The sequence below is a fragment of the Hermetia illucens genome, chromosome 1 (assembly GCF_905115235.1).
Source record: "Hermetia illucens chromosome 1, iHerIll2.2.curated.20191125, whole genome shotgun sequence".
Classification (NCBI taxonomy): Eukaryota; Metazoa; Arthropoda; class Insecta; order Diptera; family Stratiomyidae; genus Hermetia; species Hermetia illucens.
The window spans coordinates 67,603,636-67,626,198 of NC_051849.1; the positions used below are offsets into that span (position 1 = coordinate 67,603,636).

Genomic DNA, 22,563 nt, shown 5'->3' on the forward strand with positions numbered 1-22,563 from the left:
GCGTCAACGAACACTACACCAGGTAATCTTCTCTGAGCTATGTGTGAACCTTCAGGGCAGAGAGGCTTTTTCAGGCTAGTCTGCAAAAGCTTTACATGAGCAGACCTTCATAGAGGTGTGTTCAGATCAACCTAATCAAGCACGGCCAAAGCATGTGACACATCCACGTTTAGGAGGTGCTCATTACCCAGTAGAAGACCAAACTACAGAGGGAATAGTAAACTGACCAGCCTTCAATCAACTTACCATCGAGCCAGAAGAGCGGCTCAGATTACGGTAGGTAGAATCTATCAGGGGCAAAAAGAGAACTGATATAAAGAAGTCCGCAAAGCTCTCAAGCTCACCAACCAACGAAGCAAGAGGGACGGCTTTAAGAGGGAAATCACATTTAAAGCCAGAAGAATTATTTGGCATTGAATCAAATTTGGAATTACATTAGTCATATTCCGAACAACTTTGAAGAATTTCTTTTAAAAGTTTAAGTTAAAAATAAAATAATTTCGCGACAATGTTCCGCTGAGGATAATAGATTACTCTCAGCTCATTTTGCAGCCAGATCGGCAGTAAAGCTAGATTAACCATTGATGCCATCAAATTGGTTGCTGACTCGGCCGGGGATGCGATTCACAGAAAGGGTAGTAAATATTGCACGGTTTTGACGTGCGTGCACGTGAAGAATCCATTCAATTCGGCCAATTGGAATCTAATGTGGAAATCGTTGGCAAAGATTTGTATTCCCGCTTATCTCGTTGCTATTGTCGACAGTTATTTAGCAGAAAGGAGGTTTTGGCATTACACCGTTGACAGGGGTAGGTCGTCTCCGCGGATGTCCCACAGGGCTCCGTATTGGGCCCACTACTGTGGAACATCATGTACACTAAAGTACTTCATCTTCCCCTTCCGTAGGAATCCACTGTTGTGGGTTACGCCGATGACATTGCACTGGTTGTGATCGCAAAGCATCTAGAAGATGCTGAGTTATACTCAGGTGAAGCAATCAGTGCTGTTAAGGGTTGGTTAAAAAGTTCCAGTCGAACACTTGCGGAGGGAGAAACGGAAGCTTTCCTCTTCACCAAGCACCGTATGCCAGCATTCAAACTGAAAATCATATCATCACTTCCAATCCGGCCATCAAATATTTAGGAGAGAGGGTAGACGGAAATCTGACTTATAGGCAACACGTGTAGTATGTTTGCAACAAAGCATCTACTGTAAGTGTGGTCTTGGCAAGAATTATGCCGAATGTAGAAGAGTCATGACCTTGTTCCATGCAGCCCCAGTTTGGGGAAAGGCATTGCAGATTTCAGCTAACGCTCGTAAATTGAGTGCAATCTAATGAAGGCTAGCTCAAAGGATGTGCTCTGCCCTTAGGACTGGCTCAGATGATGCAACGCTCGTCATCTCATGATTGAAATCTTGGCATATGAGATAACGAGCACATACAATACGAAGCCCATCTGACCTTTATCGCAGACAAAGAACGGTGTAAGAGAGATCTGTAAATCAATGACAAATGCATTGGACTCACAGGCCCATCCCTGCCATCAAGAGAAGAGACGACACGGTGAGGTCAACTATAATATTACCCAGTTTCTCATGGGGCGTTAAGTCCCGCCTGCACAGGTTTAAAGTGGACACCTTACCCGATTATCTAAGCCGTTATGAAGCCCCAGAGGATCCTGAGCGCGTATTCTTCCACTGTCTAATATGTGTGGATGAAAAGAAGAACCTAGAGGAGACTCTAGGATAGGCGCTCCTACCAGAAAATCTGCTACCGAGTATGGTAGCATGTGAGGAAAATTGGTGTGCGACATAATCACATCTATCCAGAACGAAAAGATGAGAAAAACGCGGTTATGTACGTTGCGTAGAGAAGAAAGGTGGACAAACTAAAGTGAGCTAACTGCTCTCCGGGATGTGATACTTTATGGTATTTCCGCGGGGCTGGGGGTGTTGGGTATGGTCGCAATGGGTAAAATACCCATACACTGGCGTTGCCAGGCCCGCATCTTATGAAAATTTCCACCTCTTCAGAAAAAAAACAGACAGACGGACAGTAAACCGATTTTAATAAGGTTTTGTTTTATACAAAACCTTCAAAAACTAGAATCTGGGGAAAACTGGGGAACCTGATGGTTAATTAATTTTATAAATAAATATAACCAAAACTAGCTAACTGTTAAAAAAATTAAATCTACATATTTTCAGATCCTGACTCAAAAGATATTTTCCACACAGTTGGTACGGTCCATCATCGGCTGGATGAGACCCCAGGTCTCTTTCATTCCACAAAACACTATTTACAAGGCCTAGCTATATTCTGAAGAATATGTCTAAAGATTGGCGATACAGACCCGAAAGTAACTAAAAGAAGTTCACACTTACCATCATTTTTTCGATCTCTACTCCGACTTCGTATTGAAGATGACTGAAATCCCAACTGTGTATGATCCAGACTATTTGCTACAGCTGTCATAGAACTATGCGTTGTATCACGAAAATCACCAGTTTCAGCCCACACTGAAAATAGAAAACCAACACAAGAAAAAATTTAAAGGCTCCAGTTTCAAGTAAGTGGCAAATTGAACTTAAGAAAGTAATTGCTGAAGTTTAAAAACACTCAGGATTCATTATATAATAGTAAGGAGCATGTATTGTGTATATCGCAATTTGAGAACTCTACAAAAATGTCAAAAAAAAAACCTTAGTCCCTGAGATAGCTCCCCAGCCAAGAAGTTAGCCGCACTCCAGACGGGCAAAGAGATACTCTTTTTTAGTACACTATTAAAAGGATCATAAAAGGATTTATGGCCTTAGACTAACTTTAATATTCATTAATAGCAGAATATAACCTCCTGTCGTAACGGCCGCAAGATTCTCCTTGGCAGGTCTATTGTATTTTCATTTCAGTGAGAAGCTCCATAGCCGGCAGCAAACCCAGGAGTTTTAAAAACCTCTTGCAATCTTTATTGGGTTGCATTAAGCGTTTTCTTCCTTTATATAGATTGCCTCTTGAAATTGCATATCCTGGCAGTTTATCCTGAGTACTATTCTCTTAAAAGTTTATAAAATTTGTGCTGGAGTTTCCATTTAATGACCCCTAATGTGATGCAGAATCTGATGGTCTCCTGTTCCGCATAATTTTCCTAATTAATTTCGAATGGTCGCCTCTCAAGGAGTGCTATTGGTTGTGAAGCAATAAATCTTTTGTTTAATTACCCATGTAAGCGCACGGCTTGGATGCATCGAATTAACCCTCAAACAAATTAGTGTTTGGAGTAGAGTAGAACGAAGTACTTTGGAAATTTGTATGAGATCGAGGAGAAAGTCCCTTGTGGAGGATTTTTTACTCAAACTTGTAAGTTAGTCAACACGACCAATATCTTTTCACTAAGTTGGGAGTAATGTGTGAGCAACTCCACGATTCTCATAATAAAGACAACAATTAAGCGAAAATAATAAATTTACAGAATTCAGATCTCGAACAGGGCGATATCTGCGACGGTTTCCGGCGTATACACCCACTACTCCAGTATCTTCTACCGCACATTTGGAATGGGAATTCCTTCAATACGCGCCTCAAAAGAGATAAATCTGTGAGAAATTCTTGTAGCTTGACAAGTGGTAAGCGTGTGTTAAATGAGCATTAAACTATGCTCAAACAAGACTATCAAGTCAACCCAAGCATCTTGATGATGAAAAAGTTGAGGTGATGACGGTGTTGATGTTCTACTATGTCTTGTTGATGTTGACGGCCAATTTGTAGCCCAGAAATTACTAAGGCAAGCGAATGTGTAAAATTAGTCACTGCCAATGGTTTTCCGACCGCTGTCAGACGGTTTAACACGTTTTTAGTACCAAATGAATTTGTCATCTGAGTGTTTTCAGGCATTTTGACAATGAAAATTTGGGGATTATTTTTAAGATTATAAAAAATTTATAAAAGTCAATGAGGAGGGTTGGATCCGCTCAAATAATTAAAAGGTTCGAAATAGCTTCTGGTTACTTAACTCTTCAATCTACTTCACCTGGAATGTACTATCTCGGATTTGCCGTCACACTGTCTCTTATTATTGAACAAAGACCATCAACATGCTAATACCTTCTTGAAACATTCATACTGTGGACAATTCAAAGCTATAAATTCATATCAAACTGAATATCCCGTGGACATTAATTTATCTCTTCGCACGCTTAATAATTCATTTCCATTCACGAAGGTTGTATATCAAGAATATTCGAAGCATCCGCGATTTTGTACAATGAATGTAACCAAGACTTAGAGCTATTTGCAATCTTGAGACCACAAGGATTAAGATTTATGCGAGCAATGCTACAAACAAACAGAGAATTAATTCCGCTTAGTGGACTACTTAAAAGTTCATTTAATGTATTTAGTGGAGATTATGACTAAGCTTCATGGGATAAATTTTATTGGGAAGATTACTGGGAGTATTTTGCAAAAAATATGTCATTAAATCGTTAAGTAACTGCTGCTTCTGCAAAGATAACCGGGGAGCCTGGTATTGTAGTTGGATGCCGAGTTGAGCGCGAAATGTCCTGAATCATAGCGACTCGATTGGTCGTATGGCCATGCTGGCGCTTTTTTGGTGGAAGAAATGAAGGATAATGCGAATCCTTATAGATGTTGATTATACTGCTGATAACATGTAGTTATATAGTCTTTTCTAATATACTCGCAACTATATGATGTACAGATTTGTTCTCGCAGTTGGTCTTTTGATCACTGGTGCGTCGATACCTGGTGAATTACAAGTCATGCCCAGCAGAATTATCATTTTTATGTTTTCCTGAAGATTTATTTCTCGCAGATGTGCTTGGGTCGCTGAACAGTTTATATATCTAGGTAGCGCCGTTGCTGGTGACGGCGGCGTCCAAATTAATGTCGACCAAAGTATTAACGGCGCTAGGTCAGCCTTCGCGATTTTAAATATATCAAAATCAAGTTGATTCCAAGCCAATGCTCTCTCTGTGCTACTATAAGCGATAAGTGGAGCGCCCTACAACTGTGTGCCATTGAACAGTGGAGGAAGAGTGCAAGCTTCTCAAAAAATCATGGGGAGATTTGAAGCTCAGCTGTGATTGTCGCACTAAGCCCTGCATAGGGGTTTATGGTAACAATATACGGGTTTTTATGCATAAACTCCCTTCCCGCCAACCGAACCGAGGGACGACCAACCTAAGGATGGGCTGAAGACAAAATCCAAAAGCCCGCATCACAATGATGCGTGTGAGACCATGTAAAAATGTGCTGCTAGAGATATGTGGATTGTACATACACAGAAAGAAGACAGTGTGAATCAAGAACAGAACCCACTAGGCCAGATTATTGAGACTATAGCACAGGTTGCAAGGATGACAGCTGAATGGGTTTTACTTTCCACATGTCGATCTTCTGATGGACTGAAGTTACATTCGGCATAGGACTCCATTTTCGGCTTCACAAGTTCAAAGAAGGCAATTTATAATCTGCCATGACGGTAGCATGATGTAAATAGTCAGAGGATTGTTTCTAAAAGAAAAACTTACGAAGAGAATGCACTTCAGCAGTTCAAAGTTTTTACATCATGCACCTCCATCTTTACTTTGTCAGCCACGACTTGCATTTTTTTTGTTCAACTCATCGACGATCATCTCACGTGCAAAATATGTTGCAATGCAATTCACCCTGTTGCCCTCTGAAGTTCTACGTACGGCCCGACTACCAAAGGCAATGCATGCCGTGTCACGATAAAGGAGATGAAGGTCAGTTGGGTAACACCTTATGGTCATGTCCAAAATGAGGAGATTGGCAACCATGGAAAACTTGGGAGGGGCATCTTGATGGCATGATAAAGTAATTTTCGATGATGAGAACTTAGTGGCTAACATTGGCCTAAACAACGAAGTCGATGGGAAATTACCTAAAGACCGATTGAAACGATAATAACCTAACACGTTAGATGGTGACTTGAGAGCCTTCCGACTTCATCCGGACGATATACACGAACCGTTTCTGCTACCAAACGGGACAAGGTTACAGATTAAAAAAATAAATATATTCTGCACTCGTTTTTTGTTATCCCTTTTGCATCATTTCCGCATTATATCGATTGTTGATTTTTCTTGATTATTCCTTCTCATTTTAGGTCTTGTCAGCAGTTTCTTTTTTTTTCATGCTGTACATGCCTGATTTTTTTCCTTAGTTTGATTTTCTAGAATTCTGAGTACATGCATTTTCCTATTGTTATAATGACTACTTCTTCTGGTCTACACCATTTAAGTGCTTCCTCCTTTTATCGCATCATGTCTAGGGGAATTGGCACAAGCGAGATTAGGCTAGTCCTACGTTTTGGATGACCCTCTCCAAATTTATCAAGAAGTACAGCTCGTTAAGCCTTAACTCTGGCGTATGCGGATAATGGACATGACTTGTATCATAAAGGCGACGACTGCGAATATAACATTGGTAATAATCAATATAAAATTCCGAGGTGCATCCTTTTAATACTATCTGTAGGGATTGTTTCTGTAATGCCCTAGAAGGTCTCTTTCCTATGGAGTCTAGGGTTCGCCAAGCGTGCGAGTGGAGTTCGAGCTGTTGTGTTCTCCTGTACAGTCGCAGAGCAAAATACCATTGCTCGCGTCCTCATTCGAGAGACTCTACGCAGTCAGTTTAGGCATCATTTGAATGACTGGGATAACTCTGTACTGATAAAAAATTGTACGTAACATTCATTCCTGTATTTTATCGGTTACTTTGACGTGGAAGTTTGCTTTGCAAATTTACTAGGCGACTCCTTAAGAAAAGAGATAATAGTATAATTGGCATGTCATTAAATTCATGTCACCCTACATTAAAACACCATCTATTCAGTACTCGTGAGAAGATAATATCTGACGACTATTTACACTATCATCGTGTAAACCGCTTGGCAACGTTTAAAATCATCCACTCTCGCCAGCCTATGATTACATTACTACGGCTGACAGAATAATTGAAAATGACCGAAGTGGTTTCTAGATAATGATTGTTCCCATGTATGGATTCTTAACCTGGACAGGCGGAAGGGCGGTAACTGCATTGTTCTGAGAACACATCCCCTTCATATTGAAATGGAGCTGTTAGAAAGCAACCTAATGCCACGTTTTTCGGCTACAGACCCTCCTTTTTAGGCTAATCATCCAAAATTTGAAATCACTCTTGATGATTTTATAACAATCCTGGCTTCGAATAGCTTTAAGTACAATCTTAATAATATAAATCGCCACTGTAAAACTTGGTTAGTTAGGGCACGATGTGTTGGTTCGGTGCTAAACTGATCTAAGCAGAGCCATATTTTTCTTAGGAGGGAGAATGGGGGAGGTAGCGCTTTTTGTTTTTGATGGACCAGTTCCTTTTTGCCAAATTTTTGATTTTATATGCGTTTATGTAATATATGCAACAAAAATTGAAACGATTGTAACCTTAAGGGGTTCCAAATATCATTGCGTTGTTTCTCAGCGGCCGTTTCACCGAAGAAGGTATAGGCACAGCTGAATCGGGCACCGTAGATGTACATATTAGTGCCTGGTAGTGTATTTTCATTTTTCTAAGTTGCTTATATGCTATATGTTTAATTTCTTTCTCACTCCAAGAATCCCAAGAAAAGCTCTTGCGCACTTCAGGTCTCAAATTTGTATATCAAACAATAAAGTGCCTTTGTTATCTCTTCAAGGGCAGCTTTAGATTCTTCCGGTCCGGGTCCGTATTGTGGTACACCGTGTACTGATGACTGAGTTGGTTAAATATATAAATCTTGATGTCGCGCCCGAATTCGAATTCTGGTTGTGTCATAGATGTTTATATTTCGCTTTGGCTTGAGCAGAATTAGGGGTAATGACAATGAAATTAAAGTTCGGAAAAAATTACTATAAGCAAGACGAGACTGTCTGGAAACTTTATTCTCTATAAAGAATTGAAAAAGAGGCATCTTGGCGAAGGACTCTCAATTTTCACTCTGTAGTCTTAAATAACTGCATCAATGATGGTTACTTTTAGACTGGAAGGTTACAGAAATTGTACCAGTGCGGAAGCTAGCTAATAGCTTAACTGTTACTCTCTCTTTTCTATTTGTTTGAGAAAGGCGGTATAGTTCGATGCTGTGAGCCCAATAACTTATTCGGGTTCCGCTATTGACAGAACCCAATATGCTCGCAGGTACCTTCACGACACAAGACAGCTTGAAATTTAATGTCAACAATAACTTCATCGTAGAATGGCAATGATTTAGAAAATGCCTATATGAATTTCCAGTTTTTCTTATTAAGTTACTAAGGTAGGTACTAAGTTTCTTTGTCAGCGGAATTCCCGAACTTGTACTCTACATCAGCAATTCCACCGGGGTATATCTCTGGTTCTGAATTGCTAATATTCCCAATGATCAGAAAAATTTCGAATTTGGTACCATTATTAGGAAAGAAAATCATCAGAGAACCATTCAATCATTTGAATCCATCTGATGCAAAATCAACTTAAGATGTCGAGAGCATCAGAAAGCATTGTCAAGGTAGGGGCTATAATTATTGGCAACCGCAGCTTGAGGTAGTTAAGACTATGGGATAACCAAGCAGGACCTTTGAAATAGGAAGGACAGGATAGTATGTAATATACCAATTCTTTTTAAGGAGTTGCATCTGTTCGAAACCCCCAGAGAACCGTTTCTCAAGATTTTGTTGTGAGCACATTATTAAATTGTTAGCATAATATAAGAATCGATTAAGCAGCTCTTCAGAAGTAAAAAAAAAATATTATTTACAATTTTGCACGAAATTCCGGCTGTAGGACAGTACAAACAACACAACAAGGTTTTCTGGAAGTCCTACATGGCGAACAGAAGAACTCCCTTGGATCACAATAAGCATAATAACATTTTTTTCAGTAACTACATAAGTGTAGCTAATTAAATACACACGATTATAATTTTAGATTTTTCTTTTTAAAATGACGGGGCTACACGCTTTCTACTAGAATCAAAATAGATAAAATGAGTTAATGTTACTTCTAAAACGGGATATGCTAATTTTATTCGTAAATACGTATTTCCGGCACAAGTGGTGCCCTACCTGAGCACCTGCTCAACTAAGATATTTTATACAATTCTGGTCTTTAAATATTAACTTTTACATAGTTGAAGCTTTTTCTGCCCGGTACCCATGTCATGATTCAATCTGTTCCCTTCTGGTTCCTTTAAGATCGCTAAGCTCTCTTGGGCGTTCAACTTTCTACTGTTCCTGCACACCTCGATGATCTCTACGTTGTCCCATGTGATGCTATGCTTTCCCTCTATAATGTACCGTCTTATCATGAATTTCGGCGATATGCACTTGTTTTCTTGCTACTGGCCATTTCCGCCTCTCCCTTGTGCTCTCGACAGCGTAACAATACCAGTCTTTTCGTTTGTACTGTGCAACTCTTCTTCAAATCTGGACATGTCACTTCATATACCCCGCTGCCTCGTGCTCTATCGTCAAGTTGCTGTTGAGTAAATTTACAGAACTTCGAGGTTACAACCTGGAAAGACCCTCAGAGTGAACTTCATCAGGAAGCTGAAGGATGTGGAATTCACGACACCGGATATCGCTTCTTTATCTGGAGGAGTGCCTATTATGTAAAAAGTCCACGTACTCGGCGTGGAAAAAAATAAACAGGGATGCTCATGAAACTTGCGGGGGTATGCATGACGAAAAGCTACCCTGGCTTTCAAACGGAAGTTCTACAAAGGAACCAGGGAAGTGGCAATAGGGAGCATCCTATCCCCCTTTTTGAGTGACGTATTCATGGATATGATTGAGAATGATCTGTATGCCAAGGACCTGATCCCAAAGATCTGGACAAGATATGTAGATGACATTTTCACCATTGTTCATCAAAACAAAAACAATAAGTCACATCGGAAGCTAAGATTCACAACGGAAATAGAGGACAATGCAGAACTCCAATTTCTAAATTTAAGGACCATTACGGAGGAAAAGGAGAATCTCTTTTGATATCTATCGAAAACCTATACACCCGCAGCGAACGATTCCTAAAAATTCGAAATACTTCCATTCACATAAAATGGGCTTTTCCATGAAATGATCCATCGATTGTTCACCATGCCCCTCAGTGCTGGAAGATTTAGGAAGAAAAGGAGTATATCATCGACACCGGAGTGAAGGACGGCTTCCAACCGTCGATTATTGAAAGACCCATGCGGAAAGAGGAGTAACGGTCTGAATTGAGGGCACTGACATTCCTCGTTAATAACTTCGAAAAGATAAGAAGAATATGGGTCATATACTCTCTGGCTTCGTCGAAACTTAAAAAGGATTGAACATCGACAAGGACTCAACGAGTAGGATTCACCAGCTCAAAATCAGGCTAGGAACCTCAAGGATCGCAAATTAAAGAACAAATCCAGCTGCATATCTAAAGTGACATGTCCAAATTGTGGGAAGAGCTATAGGAGAAACGAGAAGTTTAGGGTGGTTTAGAAACGCTAAAATTTTACGAAAGTTATGCTTGCGGTCATGAAACTTTTTTGTGAACTTGGCCCTAGTACACCACCGTCATACAGTTGCACTTCCACGGCCTTATTTTGCTCGAAAGAGATATAAACGCTTAAAATGACAATGCCCATATTTTTGATTGCTAATGATGAAGTTCCCCATTACATACTTCTTTAAGCTTCTAAGTGAATAATTTAACACAACATAAGTTTAATTAACAAATTATTACATCATTTTGCACCAAATGCAAACAACACAAATTTCCTTTGTGCAGATGCCAAAAATGTATGAAACCCACTAGAATGCTGGTAGCTGGTTAGAACTGATTATTTGGAAAACATCAGATCATATTCTTGCTCCATCCCCAGCTTTCTCTAGACATCCCAATTAATCAGGCAACACGACATATGCAAACACTTCCAAATTAATTTAAATCTCGCACCACATTATGTTAATGCCCCCGCTGAGCTCTACTTGCATCAGGATGAGAATCCAACACGCTAATTAAAATAATTTTTCAATGAGCTGAAAGCCATTTAATAGCCCTGCACGGGGTCATTATAAACTTCTGTTAGCTATTTGCACCGCATGTTCAGTGTTCGGGATTGGAGTCAGTTTTTTTATTAGTGAACAGATTTGTTCATAAAAATCAAACACCTATTTAGCGTTCCTGCATTGGTAAAGCTGAAAAATCGTCTCCCTCTGAAGAACAAAAACGAACATTCTTAATTCGCAGTGGATTTCCTCTGAGTCAAACGAGGTGTGAAATTATTGGTTTACCACTTTATTGATGGAATCAAAATCTTCTAACCCTTCTGCACGAAATATCAAATGGTTAAGTGTACGTATGCTTGTATCCGAAGAGTCTGACCACGTAGCATTGGGGTTATCTCGATACAACAATCAAAATTGCCTGGGACATAAGATTTTATTGGCAAATTGCCAATTCGGACATCTGCCGGGCGTTTTGTTTGTTTACCAAAAACGCATCATCCTTCTTCGGAGTCCTTCTGTCTCGTAACGAAAAAAGTGCCCTCTCATCCTGATTGTGTGGATTTTTTTTGTTCTACACAGTGTGTATTTTGTCAGGCCTCCTTTTGTCCCGAAAAGTCAAAATTGCAATGTAATGATTTATGATACTCTCGCCCTATGTCAGGCTACACTAGAGTAAAGGACATCAATGGTAAAAGAACAATGAATGGCGGAATGAATGAATGGATGGGTAAATGAATGATGTTTTTGGCCCCTGCAAGAGTAATGTGACTATAATATTTCTTTTTGGTAGGATTTCGATGAGTTATTTAAGTTTATTGAGTTTGTGAGGGTTTTGGATATTTTGCGGTATTTATATTCTCGAGGAGGTTCAGCTATTTAAAGAAAAGGCTGAAATATGATATAAAATGTTTGTGGGAACTTTAGGGAGAATCTTTGTCTTCCATATATCGTAGAAACAATTTTTGTCTTGTAAACCACCCAAAATAGTAACATATTTTAAAATAATAATTTGCAAACGATCTTTTCAATTATCTTTTTGAAAATTTTCTTCAGAGAACCTGCTCACTTTTTGGATTTTTCGAAATCCTAACAACACCACTAAAATATTTCCAATTGCAATACACAAATTTCCGAATTTTGCAAAATGATCATTAACCTTTTCTTGCGGGGTTCATACAATGCATGACTGATGCTACGGGGATTTTTGTTGTGGGTGTATGTGGAAAATGATTCGCGGAAAGTGAGGCTGAGAATTTTTCTTTGCTCTGGTTAAGAAGTGCAATTTGAGAAGAAAGAAATAGGGCAGGTGGCGATCTCCAAAAAGAAAAAAATCATCGCGGCTATTGCAAGAACTGTTACATTAGATGCTTGAACTATTTGAAGCGCAATTTAACTCTATGAAGAAGAAGAAGTCGCTGAGTTAATTGAAAGTGGCATTCCCCATTTTCAAATGTACCGCGATCAAAACATGCCGTTGTGAACTGTTAGCATCTCGGATGAACCAGAAACCTCCATCTGCTTGGAGGCCCCAGCAGATTCAGATCGCAAGTAGCTCGACAGATTACTTGGCTTCGGCATTCAAAATAAAGGGCAACTACGCTTCGCAAAAAATAAGCATCGCATAATCTTTTGTACGGATAATCGCTAAAATGATCGGCTGGGATGGGAGGCCATGTTATCAGGCTAACGGTCGAATATCACGCATTAAAAGGGGGCGCCACCCTCCTTCAATGATGTGGTGTGGTGGGGACTTTCCGGTGTCAAGACCGCCTTAGCGGTGTATGAGCAGAGGTTAGAGGTCGTAGTTGAGCCTCTTAATGAAAGTTTGTTCGAGGATAATGATTGACGCTTTCAGGATTCTGTACCAGCCCACAAGAAGAAAGAACAAGAAAATTCAAAATTGGTTATCGGTGAACGTGCCAGATTCCATAGCATCGGCTAACTTCTCTGGGAATAAGCTAGAAGAGGTCGCCTGTCGTCGTCGATACTCGAATTTGACAACTTTGAAGCCCAGTATAGTGAAAACAATTCATGCAGCGATCGATGAGTGGCCCAGGCGTCTGAAGTTTTATGGGAAGAACCGAGCAACCACTATGTGTGCTTACTTAGCAAACTATTTTGCTAATTTTGCTACAATCGATTTTCAAAGTACTGTCAGAACTTATGGCAGTACTGTGTATTATATATAATACATATAATGGCAGATAGGAAAAGACATGCGAACCACCCTCTCCCCATTTCTGGACTAACTAACGCGCTGGCATGAAAGCTAATATTGACGAAGATTTCTGTAAAGTTCCACTTAGGTGCGATCGGACCTGCACGGTCACCATTACCTAAATGTGACATATGGCCATATGGTCGACAGTAGTCGATTGACCAGCCCCATTAAAGTCTGCAGTTCCACCTGAAGATACCGCATTTGACCGGCGATCAAAATTTGGATGGAATGCAGTTGGTCGGTCAGTTTTGACCGTTCAGGCGATCGTTGATCGAATGAAAATGATTCGGCCAACCGGCCAGACATGTTTATTTCGGGTGTGACGATTTCATGTTTGTTTAGAGTGGAAGAAAAGATACAATACAATACACAAAAATATCTCAAATTTTCATCAAATAAGCAAAACTTCATTTCAAATTCACATAGGAAAGGCGAAAATACCTCTATTTGAACCTTAACCCTCATTGCTTTGCTTTTGATGGAATCGAGAGATTTTGGAAGTTATTGTTACGAAGAAGCCTACGTTTATGCTGCTACATGTAACAGTCTGTGGTATCGACTTTGTTTTTCACATCTGTTTCTTCAAATGAAGAACCAGATGATTTAAAGCTACCCCATGATGTCATACCATACCACATGTACACCTTTATTATTTGGCCAACTAATATCGCTTAATACCTCTTGGGGAATCCTTTAAAATATTGTGATAAATTGAAACTGACTAAACTAAATAAGCTCTTAACTACTTCTAATCCAAATCTGAAGCGTGCTTAATCGATTATCTTAACAAGATGTTTGAAAATTTGAAAATATTATGACGCCCCTACAAGATCGCTGAAGAGGTGACCACTTGTTAGCACTGAACATAAATCAGTTTGGCGGCCAGATAGGCAATAATTTATAATAAAAAGAAAATAAAAATGAAACGTCCTCAAACAAAACATTTGGAAATAGTTATGAATTCACCTCATTTCTTAAAATTTGTTTATTATTTGGGAAGGAGAACTAATAACCCGAAAGTAGCATGAAATCTTGCAAGAATCGACCAACATGGGCCATAAAACCGCAAGGAAAACCCGATAATCTACTCAATTTTCAGATTTTAAATTTCTCAATTTTCATTTGGCTCACAGTAGTACTATCAACATGATGATCTATTGTAAGGAGAAAAATGTTGAAGTGGTGAAATGGTAAATTTCACCAATACAAGGCCCCAAGCTGTAGATGGATGTGCCGACTGCTTTGACTCGGGGTATAGTCCGAAAATAGAGGAGTAATGCTATAAATCTTGACAGACATCGAGGCCTGACTAATCTCATCATCTGTCTGCCATTAAAAAATGAATCTGAAACGATGTACGGCACGTTTACCACAATTTTTTCGTCTTTTGAAAATTGTTCATCTCTTTGGCTTTTTATTGTTTGGGGATTAACATAGGGGGATGTTTGAGGCTAATGATTCCGTCAAAAAGGGAAGTTTTGGGTTTTATGAATGAGAATGAGATTTGTATTCTTAACCACTTCTATGTGAAGTATAAGGCGTCCCCATAAGCGTTTTTGCATCCATTCCTTACGGCAATACACTCTATTTACCTTAGCAGGACACTAAATGTAGAATAGCTTCACGTAAAACGAATTTTGACAGTGCATTGATCGGAATAGCTATGGGTTAATCCCTTTGAGACTATGCTAAATCTACTACGCCGTTTTCGTTTAGAGGTGAAACGGAAGGTATTTAAAATTGCTCACAGGTTTCATGTCATCGGCACTTGGAAAAGTACCCAGTCATATGGTGAGGCTTCTATTTGGAAATCTTTCGGCAAGCACAAAATCGCTATGCCTTTATATTATAATTTTCAGATCTGCTTGAAGCGATACATATATCACATTACTGAGAACCATCTAGATATTCTCCGCTATCTTAGTTTGCTGAGTCGCCGTCGTTGGAAAAACTGTTAGAATGTGGCCATCAGCTGCACCATGTTTTCATTGATTCCAAGGATGCGAGAGAATTCGGTATCCCCACAAAATTAATAATACTATTTAGGCTGAGCGAAGCCGAATAAAAGCATTACCATAAAATCATTGAAAATTTCTCTTATCTGAAGCCGAAAATCACAACCACCGACGAAAAACCGGAATGTTTTAGAGGTAGGTCTGGATCGAACATAATGATACTCTATCATAATCATCAAACAATTCGGGAAACCGGAAGCTAGCCACTTCAGGTATGAAAGGTTTTGTGTATTTGCTTTATAAAGAGATTTGAGTATGCATTTGTCCCATTAGTATATAGCACGTAATATATGCATATATTATGGGAAAATAACCACTTTCAAGTGATATTGACATTCATAGTCTTGAACTGGCAGAGAAGCGACAGTTTTGACCTAGTATAACTTTATTAGTAATAATGCGATTTTCACCAAATTTGACAGGATCATACTCTAGCCTATATTGCTGCAATATTTCGTGATTTTAGGGTGAACTTAAGGGGGGTTTTCCTATCAATTATTAAAAATTATAGTAATGTACTATTATTAACTTTATTTGAGCAGGTATCGGTATGGAAGGTGTTTCGGAGCCTAGCCACTATATAGTGACAGCCCCCTGATTTTTTTCAGATTTTGCAGTTGGTTAGTTTCTGAGAATGCGTTCGTTAAAAAAATGATCAATTTCAACCCTCCGCACTACCCACCTTTCCGATAAATGTCAAAACTAGCAACTGCTTCGAAAAGTACTAACCGAGACCTTTAATTTGGTACCCCGCAAGACTATATTTGATGAGAAAAAAAATGTACACTCCCTTTTGCATGTATGGGGACCCCCCTTAAATTCGACGTAAAAATATGTAACTCACTATATGCGTGAGCGTTCGCAGTTCCCACCTTCCTACCAAATTTGGTGCCAATCGCTACAACCGTCTCCGAGAAAAATGCGTGTGACGGACAGACAGACGGACAGACAGACAGACAGTAAACCGATTTTAATAAGGTTTTGTTTTACGAACAAAACCTTAAAAAGACTCAAAAGTCATCGGGAGATTAAAGGAGTTCCTCGCAGAACATGATGAAATCCTAATTCCATACGATGTAAAGGCACTTTTCCCAGCATCCCAGTTTCCCAGTGAATGAAGCTTCTCGGAAATTAGAAGAGTGGATCGAAGAAGCACGATAGCACCGCGGGCGGAGAAGGGAAAGCCAAACTTACAAAACTAGTGGCGAGCTGTATGCCAGAAAAACTATTTTACTTTCAGAAATAAATACTATGAAACGACTAAAAGAGCAGCAAAGAGAAACCCATTATCCACTACTAAGTGAAATCTTTATAGCAGACTTAGGAAAATGGAGGACCACAAGACCAACCTAAGTTACGCTGTATGGATGTCGTTCTGCCAATTGTGAAAAATGGGTATAAGCAAAATATACTGAATCAAGTCAAAAAGTCGCACTCCATTATAGAATATGGAATAGGAAAAAGAACGTAGAAATTCCCTGTCTCGAGGTCGAAATAATAAGGAAAAATAATGAAATATAATTCGACATATACAGGAAACCCATGAATACACAATGCACCAAGCATACATTGTGAATACTGCCATTGAAAATTGAATAAAGCTCTTCCATAGTTTAATAAGGAGGAAGCAGGAAACGATGAACGAAATCCGTTGACAACTCTGTTCAAGCAAGAGAGAATGTGTAAGGGCATAAAACGAGCCAGTATAACATACTCAGTGGAAATGTTCTCGTCCTTCCGAAGCATTATGGCCAAAGAAAGTATTGACGCGGTAGGATGAAGGAGAAATCATACATTCCAAGGCGCTGAGAAGACCTAACCTTGCGAAGATTGCCCATATACCTACATAGGGCACTCAGGTCAAGGACATTCAAAAGAAGCTGGGTCAGTAGAATGGGGGAGAAAAACTCATATCAATGCGGCGGTCGCACGGTACATTGTGGTTACTAATAAAGATTCACTGACTATGACGAAGTGGGAATTTGTTTATTTCTAGAGTATAACTTCTGCCAGGACGAACGAGTCGAGTGCAACAAGCAATACTATTCGGTGAATATTTATATCCAATTATAATGATGCCGCACCAAAATAGGGTAACATATCGACAATAGATAATTACAAATAAATTAGGATCATTGATTCTAATCCTCGGCGAACATCACACTGGAATCGCCATCGCCAATTGTTTGATTGTTTGACAAAGTAACGGACTCTTTTTAACCGTAACGTTCCTTTTAATCATTTAAAAATCGATTGAGCTGTGAGTCGTATCCGCTTGATGACGCACTGAATCAAGTGGGAAGAACTTTCTTCCACAAATAAATTAGATATTTTTAAGTCCGCGCACAATCTACACGTGAGAATTTCAACAGCTACAATGAGGTCGTACTCCTCGATCCAACCGGCTGAAGGTATAATAATAAAATTAGCAAAAACAAAATTGCACAGAAGATTAATCTAAGCACTATAAGATAACACCCCGTTTAGCTGATCCCTCAACATCATATTATAGATTTACTGTTGACGCACAAAGGGTCAGCGGGTACATCTCAGGAATTCAAAAGCCTGTAGATTATTTTTGAAGACCAACTTAGTATGTTACAATTGTAATAAGTTAGTCACTCGTACAAACGTTGCTTCGGCAAACGCGAGTTCCATTGCATTGTTTCAGGCTGGCCCCCGAGCTCTCTTGCGTTGAGGAACCTTCAAAACAAGGAATTCCCTTCACCAACGGGAGGGGAGAGGAGAAAGGTAACCGTTAGTTCAAGGAACCTCCTACCATCGGGCCCCTCCACCAGTCAAGCTCTATCTTTTTTGCAACAAGAAGAACCCGAACACGGCCTCACTTTTCAGCGCTCTTCAGCATCTCCCCGATAATGTTGTCTGAAAAGATCTTCCCTAAGTCCAAATGAAGTTTTTGACAAATTGGTCGTCCACAAACCCAATGAAAGACACACAATCAGGGGGTCTTAGCTTCCCAATTTTGCTGCACAGACTGAAAACCTCCGTTCTCACTTAAGAGTTGGGTAGGGAAATATCAGTCTCACCATGCTTCCGATTCAACCATGTGCCAAGTTGCAAATGAGCTGCGCAATTCATCTTATCTCATTTTACCAAGAGAGGTGCCACTCATTTAGTGTCAGTGGTCACAACCACTCCCTTGGCTTTTCACTTTTGCACTTGTCCCTGACTTTGCAATCCTTGCCAAGAAGGACAACAGGAACCACTACTGCAATTACCAGTATGACTGATACAGAGATAATGCGGTAGGTAGACGACACCCGCAAAGCTCCCAGTTTCTGTACTTCTGTCAGGCCTTGCCAAAAGCATCAGCTCACATCTCCGCACCGTAGAGCAGAATGAACTGCGTTGCACTTATTAGCCTACATCGCTTGATAGACGTAGGACCCCTCACTGTTTGCTATTTATCGACTTAAGACCAGAATTCCAGTTGCAGCCTTGTCCGCTGCTGGTTTTATTTGCTCGCAAAAGCTCATCTTTGAGTCGAACGTCTATCTAACGTACTTAACGTTGGCTTTGACCCGCTGGTCGAATCCTTTTTCAGTGCAAGGCTGAAGCGACGCTTGTTCGACCGTGCATTCTGAACAAGCGCCTCGATGTCATTTACATAATCAGGCATGACTCTTCTGACATGTCGAGTCGTATCGTAGGAAACGTTCCAGAGGTGCAGCCCTAGGAAGGATCCTTGTGCTACTTCCAAGGTGAGCACCAACTTCTCTGACCCTTTAGCATCTCATAGACTACAACAGAGTGGAAACATTGCCTAGTGTGCCTAAAGTGTCTTTTCGTCTGAAGTGAAGGCATTTCTTACATCAAGCGTAACGAAAAACACCACTCGTCAAGCTCCGCGACTCTGTGCACCCCCCCAAAATATATCGGATCCGCGACTTGCATGCATCTACTGTGGATCTCCTTGCTTTAAATCTGGACTGGTTGTTAGTTGTGATTTGTGAGTGACCCGATACACACAGGTACATACATATCATTTGTATGAAGGCTGCTTAAGTAAGCCGCGAGAATTCTTTTCAAGTTGTGGGCTAATCTATTCAAACAGGACCTAGTCCAGAGTTCAGGATTCAAAAGCCCAACAACTGTCAATAACGCCTTTCAGTTTCTGAGAGGGTTCAAAGCACGACTATGATTTTTACTTGACCTAATTCGTCGAAAGACTACAGTAAATTCGACCCACCTCTGTCCCACTTATCACAGAGATTCGAATCATTCACATTGAACTTTAGTACTAAACCATTTAGCAATCCATTATTGAATTGAGATACAATATTGACATTCCCTTATGTGATACATAAATCTTCAAACGATTCTAAGAAAAACAATTTCCAGCTATTTAGCCTCAATTTTGTTCTTTTGTAATTTAGTGAAAAAAAAACTTGTGAATGGTTTTCATTTCTAACATAATCAAAACCATCGAAAAGGGTTGACCGAAACTCCCTGAATCAATACATGTAACCTCTATAAAACTAAATGAGTATAATCGACCCCAGCAACAAACGTGCACAGAGAAAATGGAACTATAAAAAAATCACAACAACATATGGACCTATATTAGCCATTCTATTCCTATTTATATAAAAATCACAATGATGACACCATCCAAATCACCCTAACCTCAGAATTCTCTCCTATAATTTGGCTTGTGCAGTAGCGGCATCCCCCTAAACAACATTTCCGTGCGTCTCTCTATTTGGGCAGAAAATTGGTCCCATATGGATGACATTTTTCTCCCATCTCATATCCATATAACATACGTTACATACATCCCATCATCATTTCCAAGACAACAGGACTCCTCCACCCAACCGAGATACACTCCATGATCATTTCGTCCTCGTTACATGTATGAATGCGTAAACAGCACGATAAGGATGACACGAGGACGACCCTTGCTGCCAGATTATATTGGGGGCGAGACGATGATATAACCAAGTCCGTGATTGTTATTATACGCCACCCAGTTTATTTGTCTTCGTATTAGTGTTATTATGTCTCTGGATCTTCTCCGTGGCAAGGATATCTTCCTTGTATGTTACTATTTTTTTCGGTTTTCGAGGCTGGGGGTAATTCTGCTATAAGACACTCATGTCACCCTTAACATTAGATGGTATAGAATGGAATATAGCGCAAACTGTTATCGGAATAAACGGGAAAGGGTCGCAATGAAGCTCTGATAAGGTGAACTGACCATCCAAGCAGGAGGGTTAGACATATGTACATTCGTGAATACATACATGGATGTATTAAACCTGAATGCCTGCTCGTAAAATTATTCTGTAACCAGACAAACAAATTAATGAATAACTTAATTTGATTCTTAATTTTCGGGGAAAAGGATTAATGTTGGAATTGAAAGTGAAGGGAGCCGAGATTGGATTTCCTTCGCCCTCCAGCAGAATCACTTTGCTGGGATATTAGTTGCAGGGGTTGGAAGGAGAGTCGGAAAGAGATTAAATGAACAAATTTCGGTTAGGATCGTTCGACATGTCACTACGGACAGTTTATTTTATTAGTCTTTAACGGTGGGTGTTTCAAGTTCACACCTACATGACCGCATCTTATCTTTCCTCATTAAATTCAATTTCCACTGTTTACCTAAGCCTTCTGGAACTATCAAATCTGCACTAAATACTTTCTTTCAAATGAAATACGACCCTACTCAGGGTTCATCCCACACAAAAACTTCATTTCTTCCATGAAAATATACCCAAAACAACCCGAAAACAATTAATTATTCCAATCGTTCGAATATCCTTAAGGGCACATGAACAGCTGGACACTATTCTGTTGTCCGGTCATCATAAACCAAAACCATTCATTCATTCGTCCTTTGGCCATAACATTTGCCACATTATTCTGATGACACAAGGAGTCAGAAAAAGTGGAAGCAGAGCACATACATGTAGGCATACATTTGCATGATCAGTACTCGGTTTACAGCCAGGAGGACCGACATAAAATCCCCGTCTATCTTTCCTGTGCAGTAGCGAGGACATAAATTATCGAACAGTGGACAAATACAAAACGACATCTCGACAGGGAATGTGGTCATGTTTCAATACGATTAACCGCAGTAATAATTTTCAGTGAGAAAATATTGACATCTAGAACGTTTTCAATCTAAACTTTGTTTGAAAGATATTTTTTCTATTGGGTGTTTCTGCTGCAAGTATCTAAGACGTTGTGTGGTTACTGTTTATAACGGAGCACAAAATGGGAAAAGTTTAAGTCGAAGAAGAAGGCAGCGACAAAGAAGATTCAAAATTATTGCCTAGAATTGCAATTTGTAAGTTACATATTTTAAAAGGAAAGAATACAGCTTACTTCGTAAGTCTAACAGGAGAATATCTACTAAAGCCGCTTAATAAATTAACATTGGAAAATTTAAGCCTCGCAAAGGGAGAACCCTTCAAACCAATATTAAATCATAATTTATTTTCCATTCTTTTGAAAACCATTTCCCACTGATACACTCCATTGCTTTGTTGTTTCTTCTTTTACAACTTTACAAATTGAACTCCTTCCATGGAGCCGGAGTTGAAAAACATTGAAACGTGCTCTTGGTGTTATATTGGGTATTTTCAGAAAGTCAGGTGAATCTTATTTTTATATAAATATTTCGATTCCAACCCTTCATTGTAGAAAGTTGCCACGACATCAAATAGATGGAGGATTAAGAGGATCGATCCACTATCCTGGCGTATACTACCCACATACGTAAGAGAAGATACTCATTTCTTACATGTCGACTCTTTGTAGACTTTCAAATTGCACTTTAAAGTTTTGTGTTGGAAAAGATGTTGTGCTCTTGGAAATGTATTATAGAAAAAATATCTTTCTGACAGAGTGAGAAATATGACTTTTTCTTTGGAGTAGGGAATTGCTTTAGGAAACAGATGGAGAGGTAACCACTTGGGAATTGCGACCATAGTTTATCTAAATTTTTTATATGTGGTCAATTTTATGCATATATTTCGCAAATTGCATGCTGGTCCAGATAAAGGAAAAGGGGTTAAGGCAATATAGTCAGTACTATCCTCAGTAAAATGAAAAACAATAATGATACCAGCGGACAGATGACGCCACCGGCGCTCCACTCAGTTCAGACCTCGCTGCAAGAGTGAGGAACAGAGTAGGTGGCGAGAAACGTCAGATAAAAAGGAATGATAAGAAAAGAGAGAAAGAAGACAGTTGGTTGGCAGTCATTGAAGAGGAATAATTTAAAATATAATGTTGCTTAATTTAATAAATCATAATAGAATTTAATCC

The 22,563-nt window shown here is 39.5% G+C and overlaps 1 protein-coding gene across 3 annotated transcripts in view; it reads right to left on the reverse strand.

The window, feature by feature from the left end:
* LOC119659766 (pituitary homeobox homolog Ptx1) overlaps positions 1 to 22,563 on the reverse strand; it is a 146,149-nt gene that overhangs the window by 55,228 nt on the left and 68,358 nt on the right. For 2 of the 3 annotated variants that reach the window (XM_038068046.1, XM_038068030.1), the window contains exon 3: positions 2,386 to 2,535. In XM_038068046.1, coding sequence (XP_037923974.1) covers positions 2,386 to 2,535 — 150 coding nt within the window. The remainder of the gene's footprint in view (positions 1 to 2,385; positions 2,536 to 22,563) is intronic. The other variant, XM_038068038.1, reaches the window with a different exon arrangement.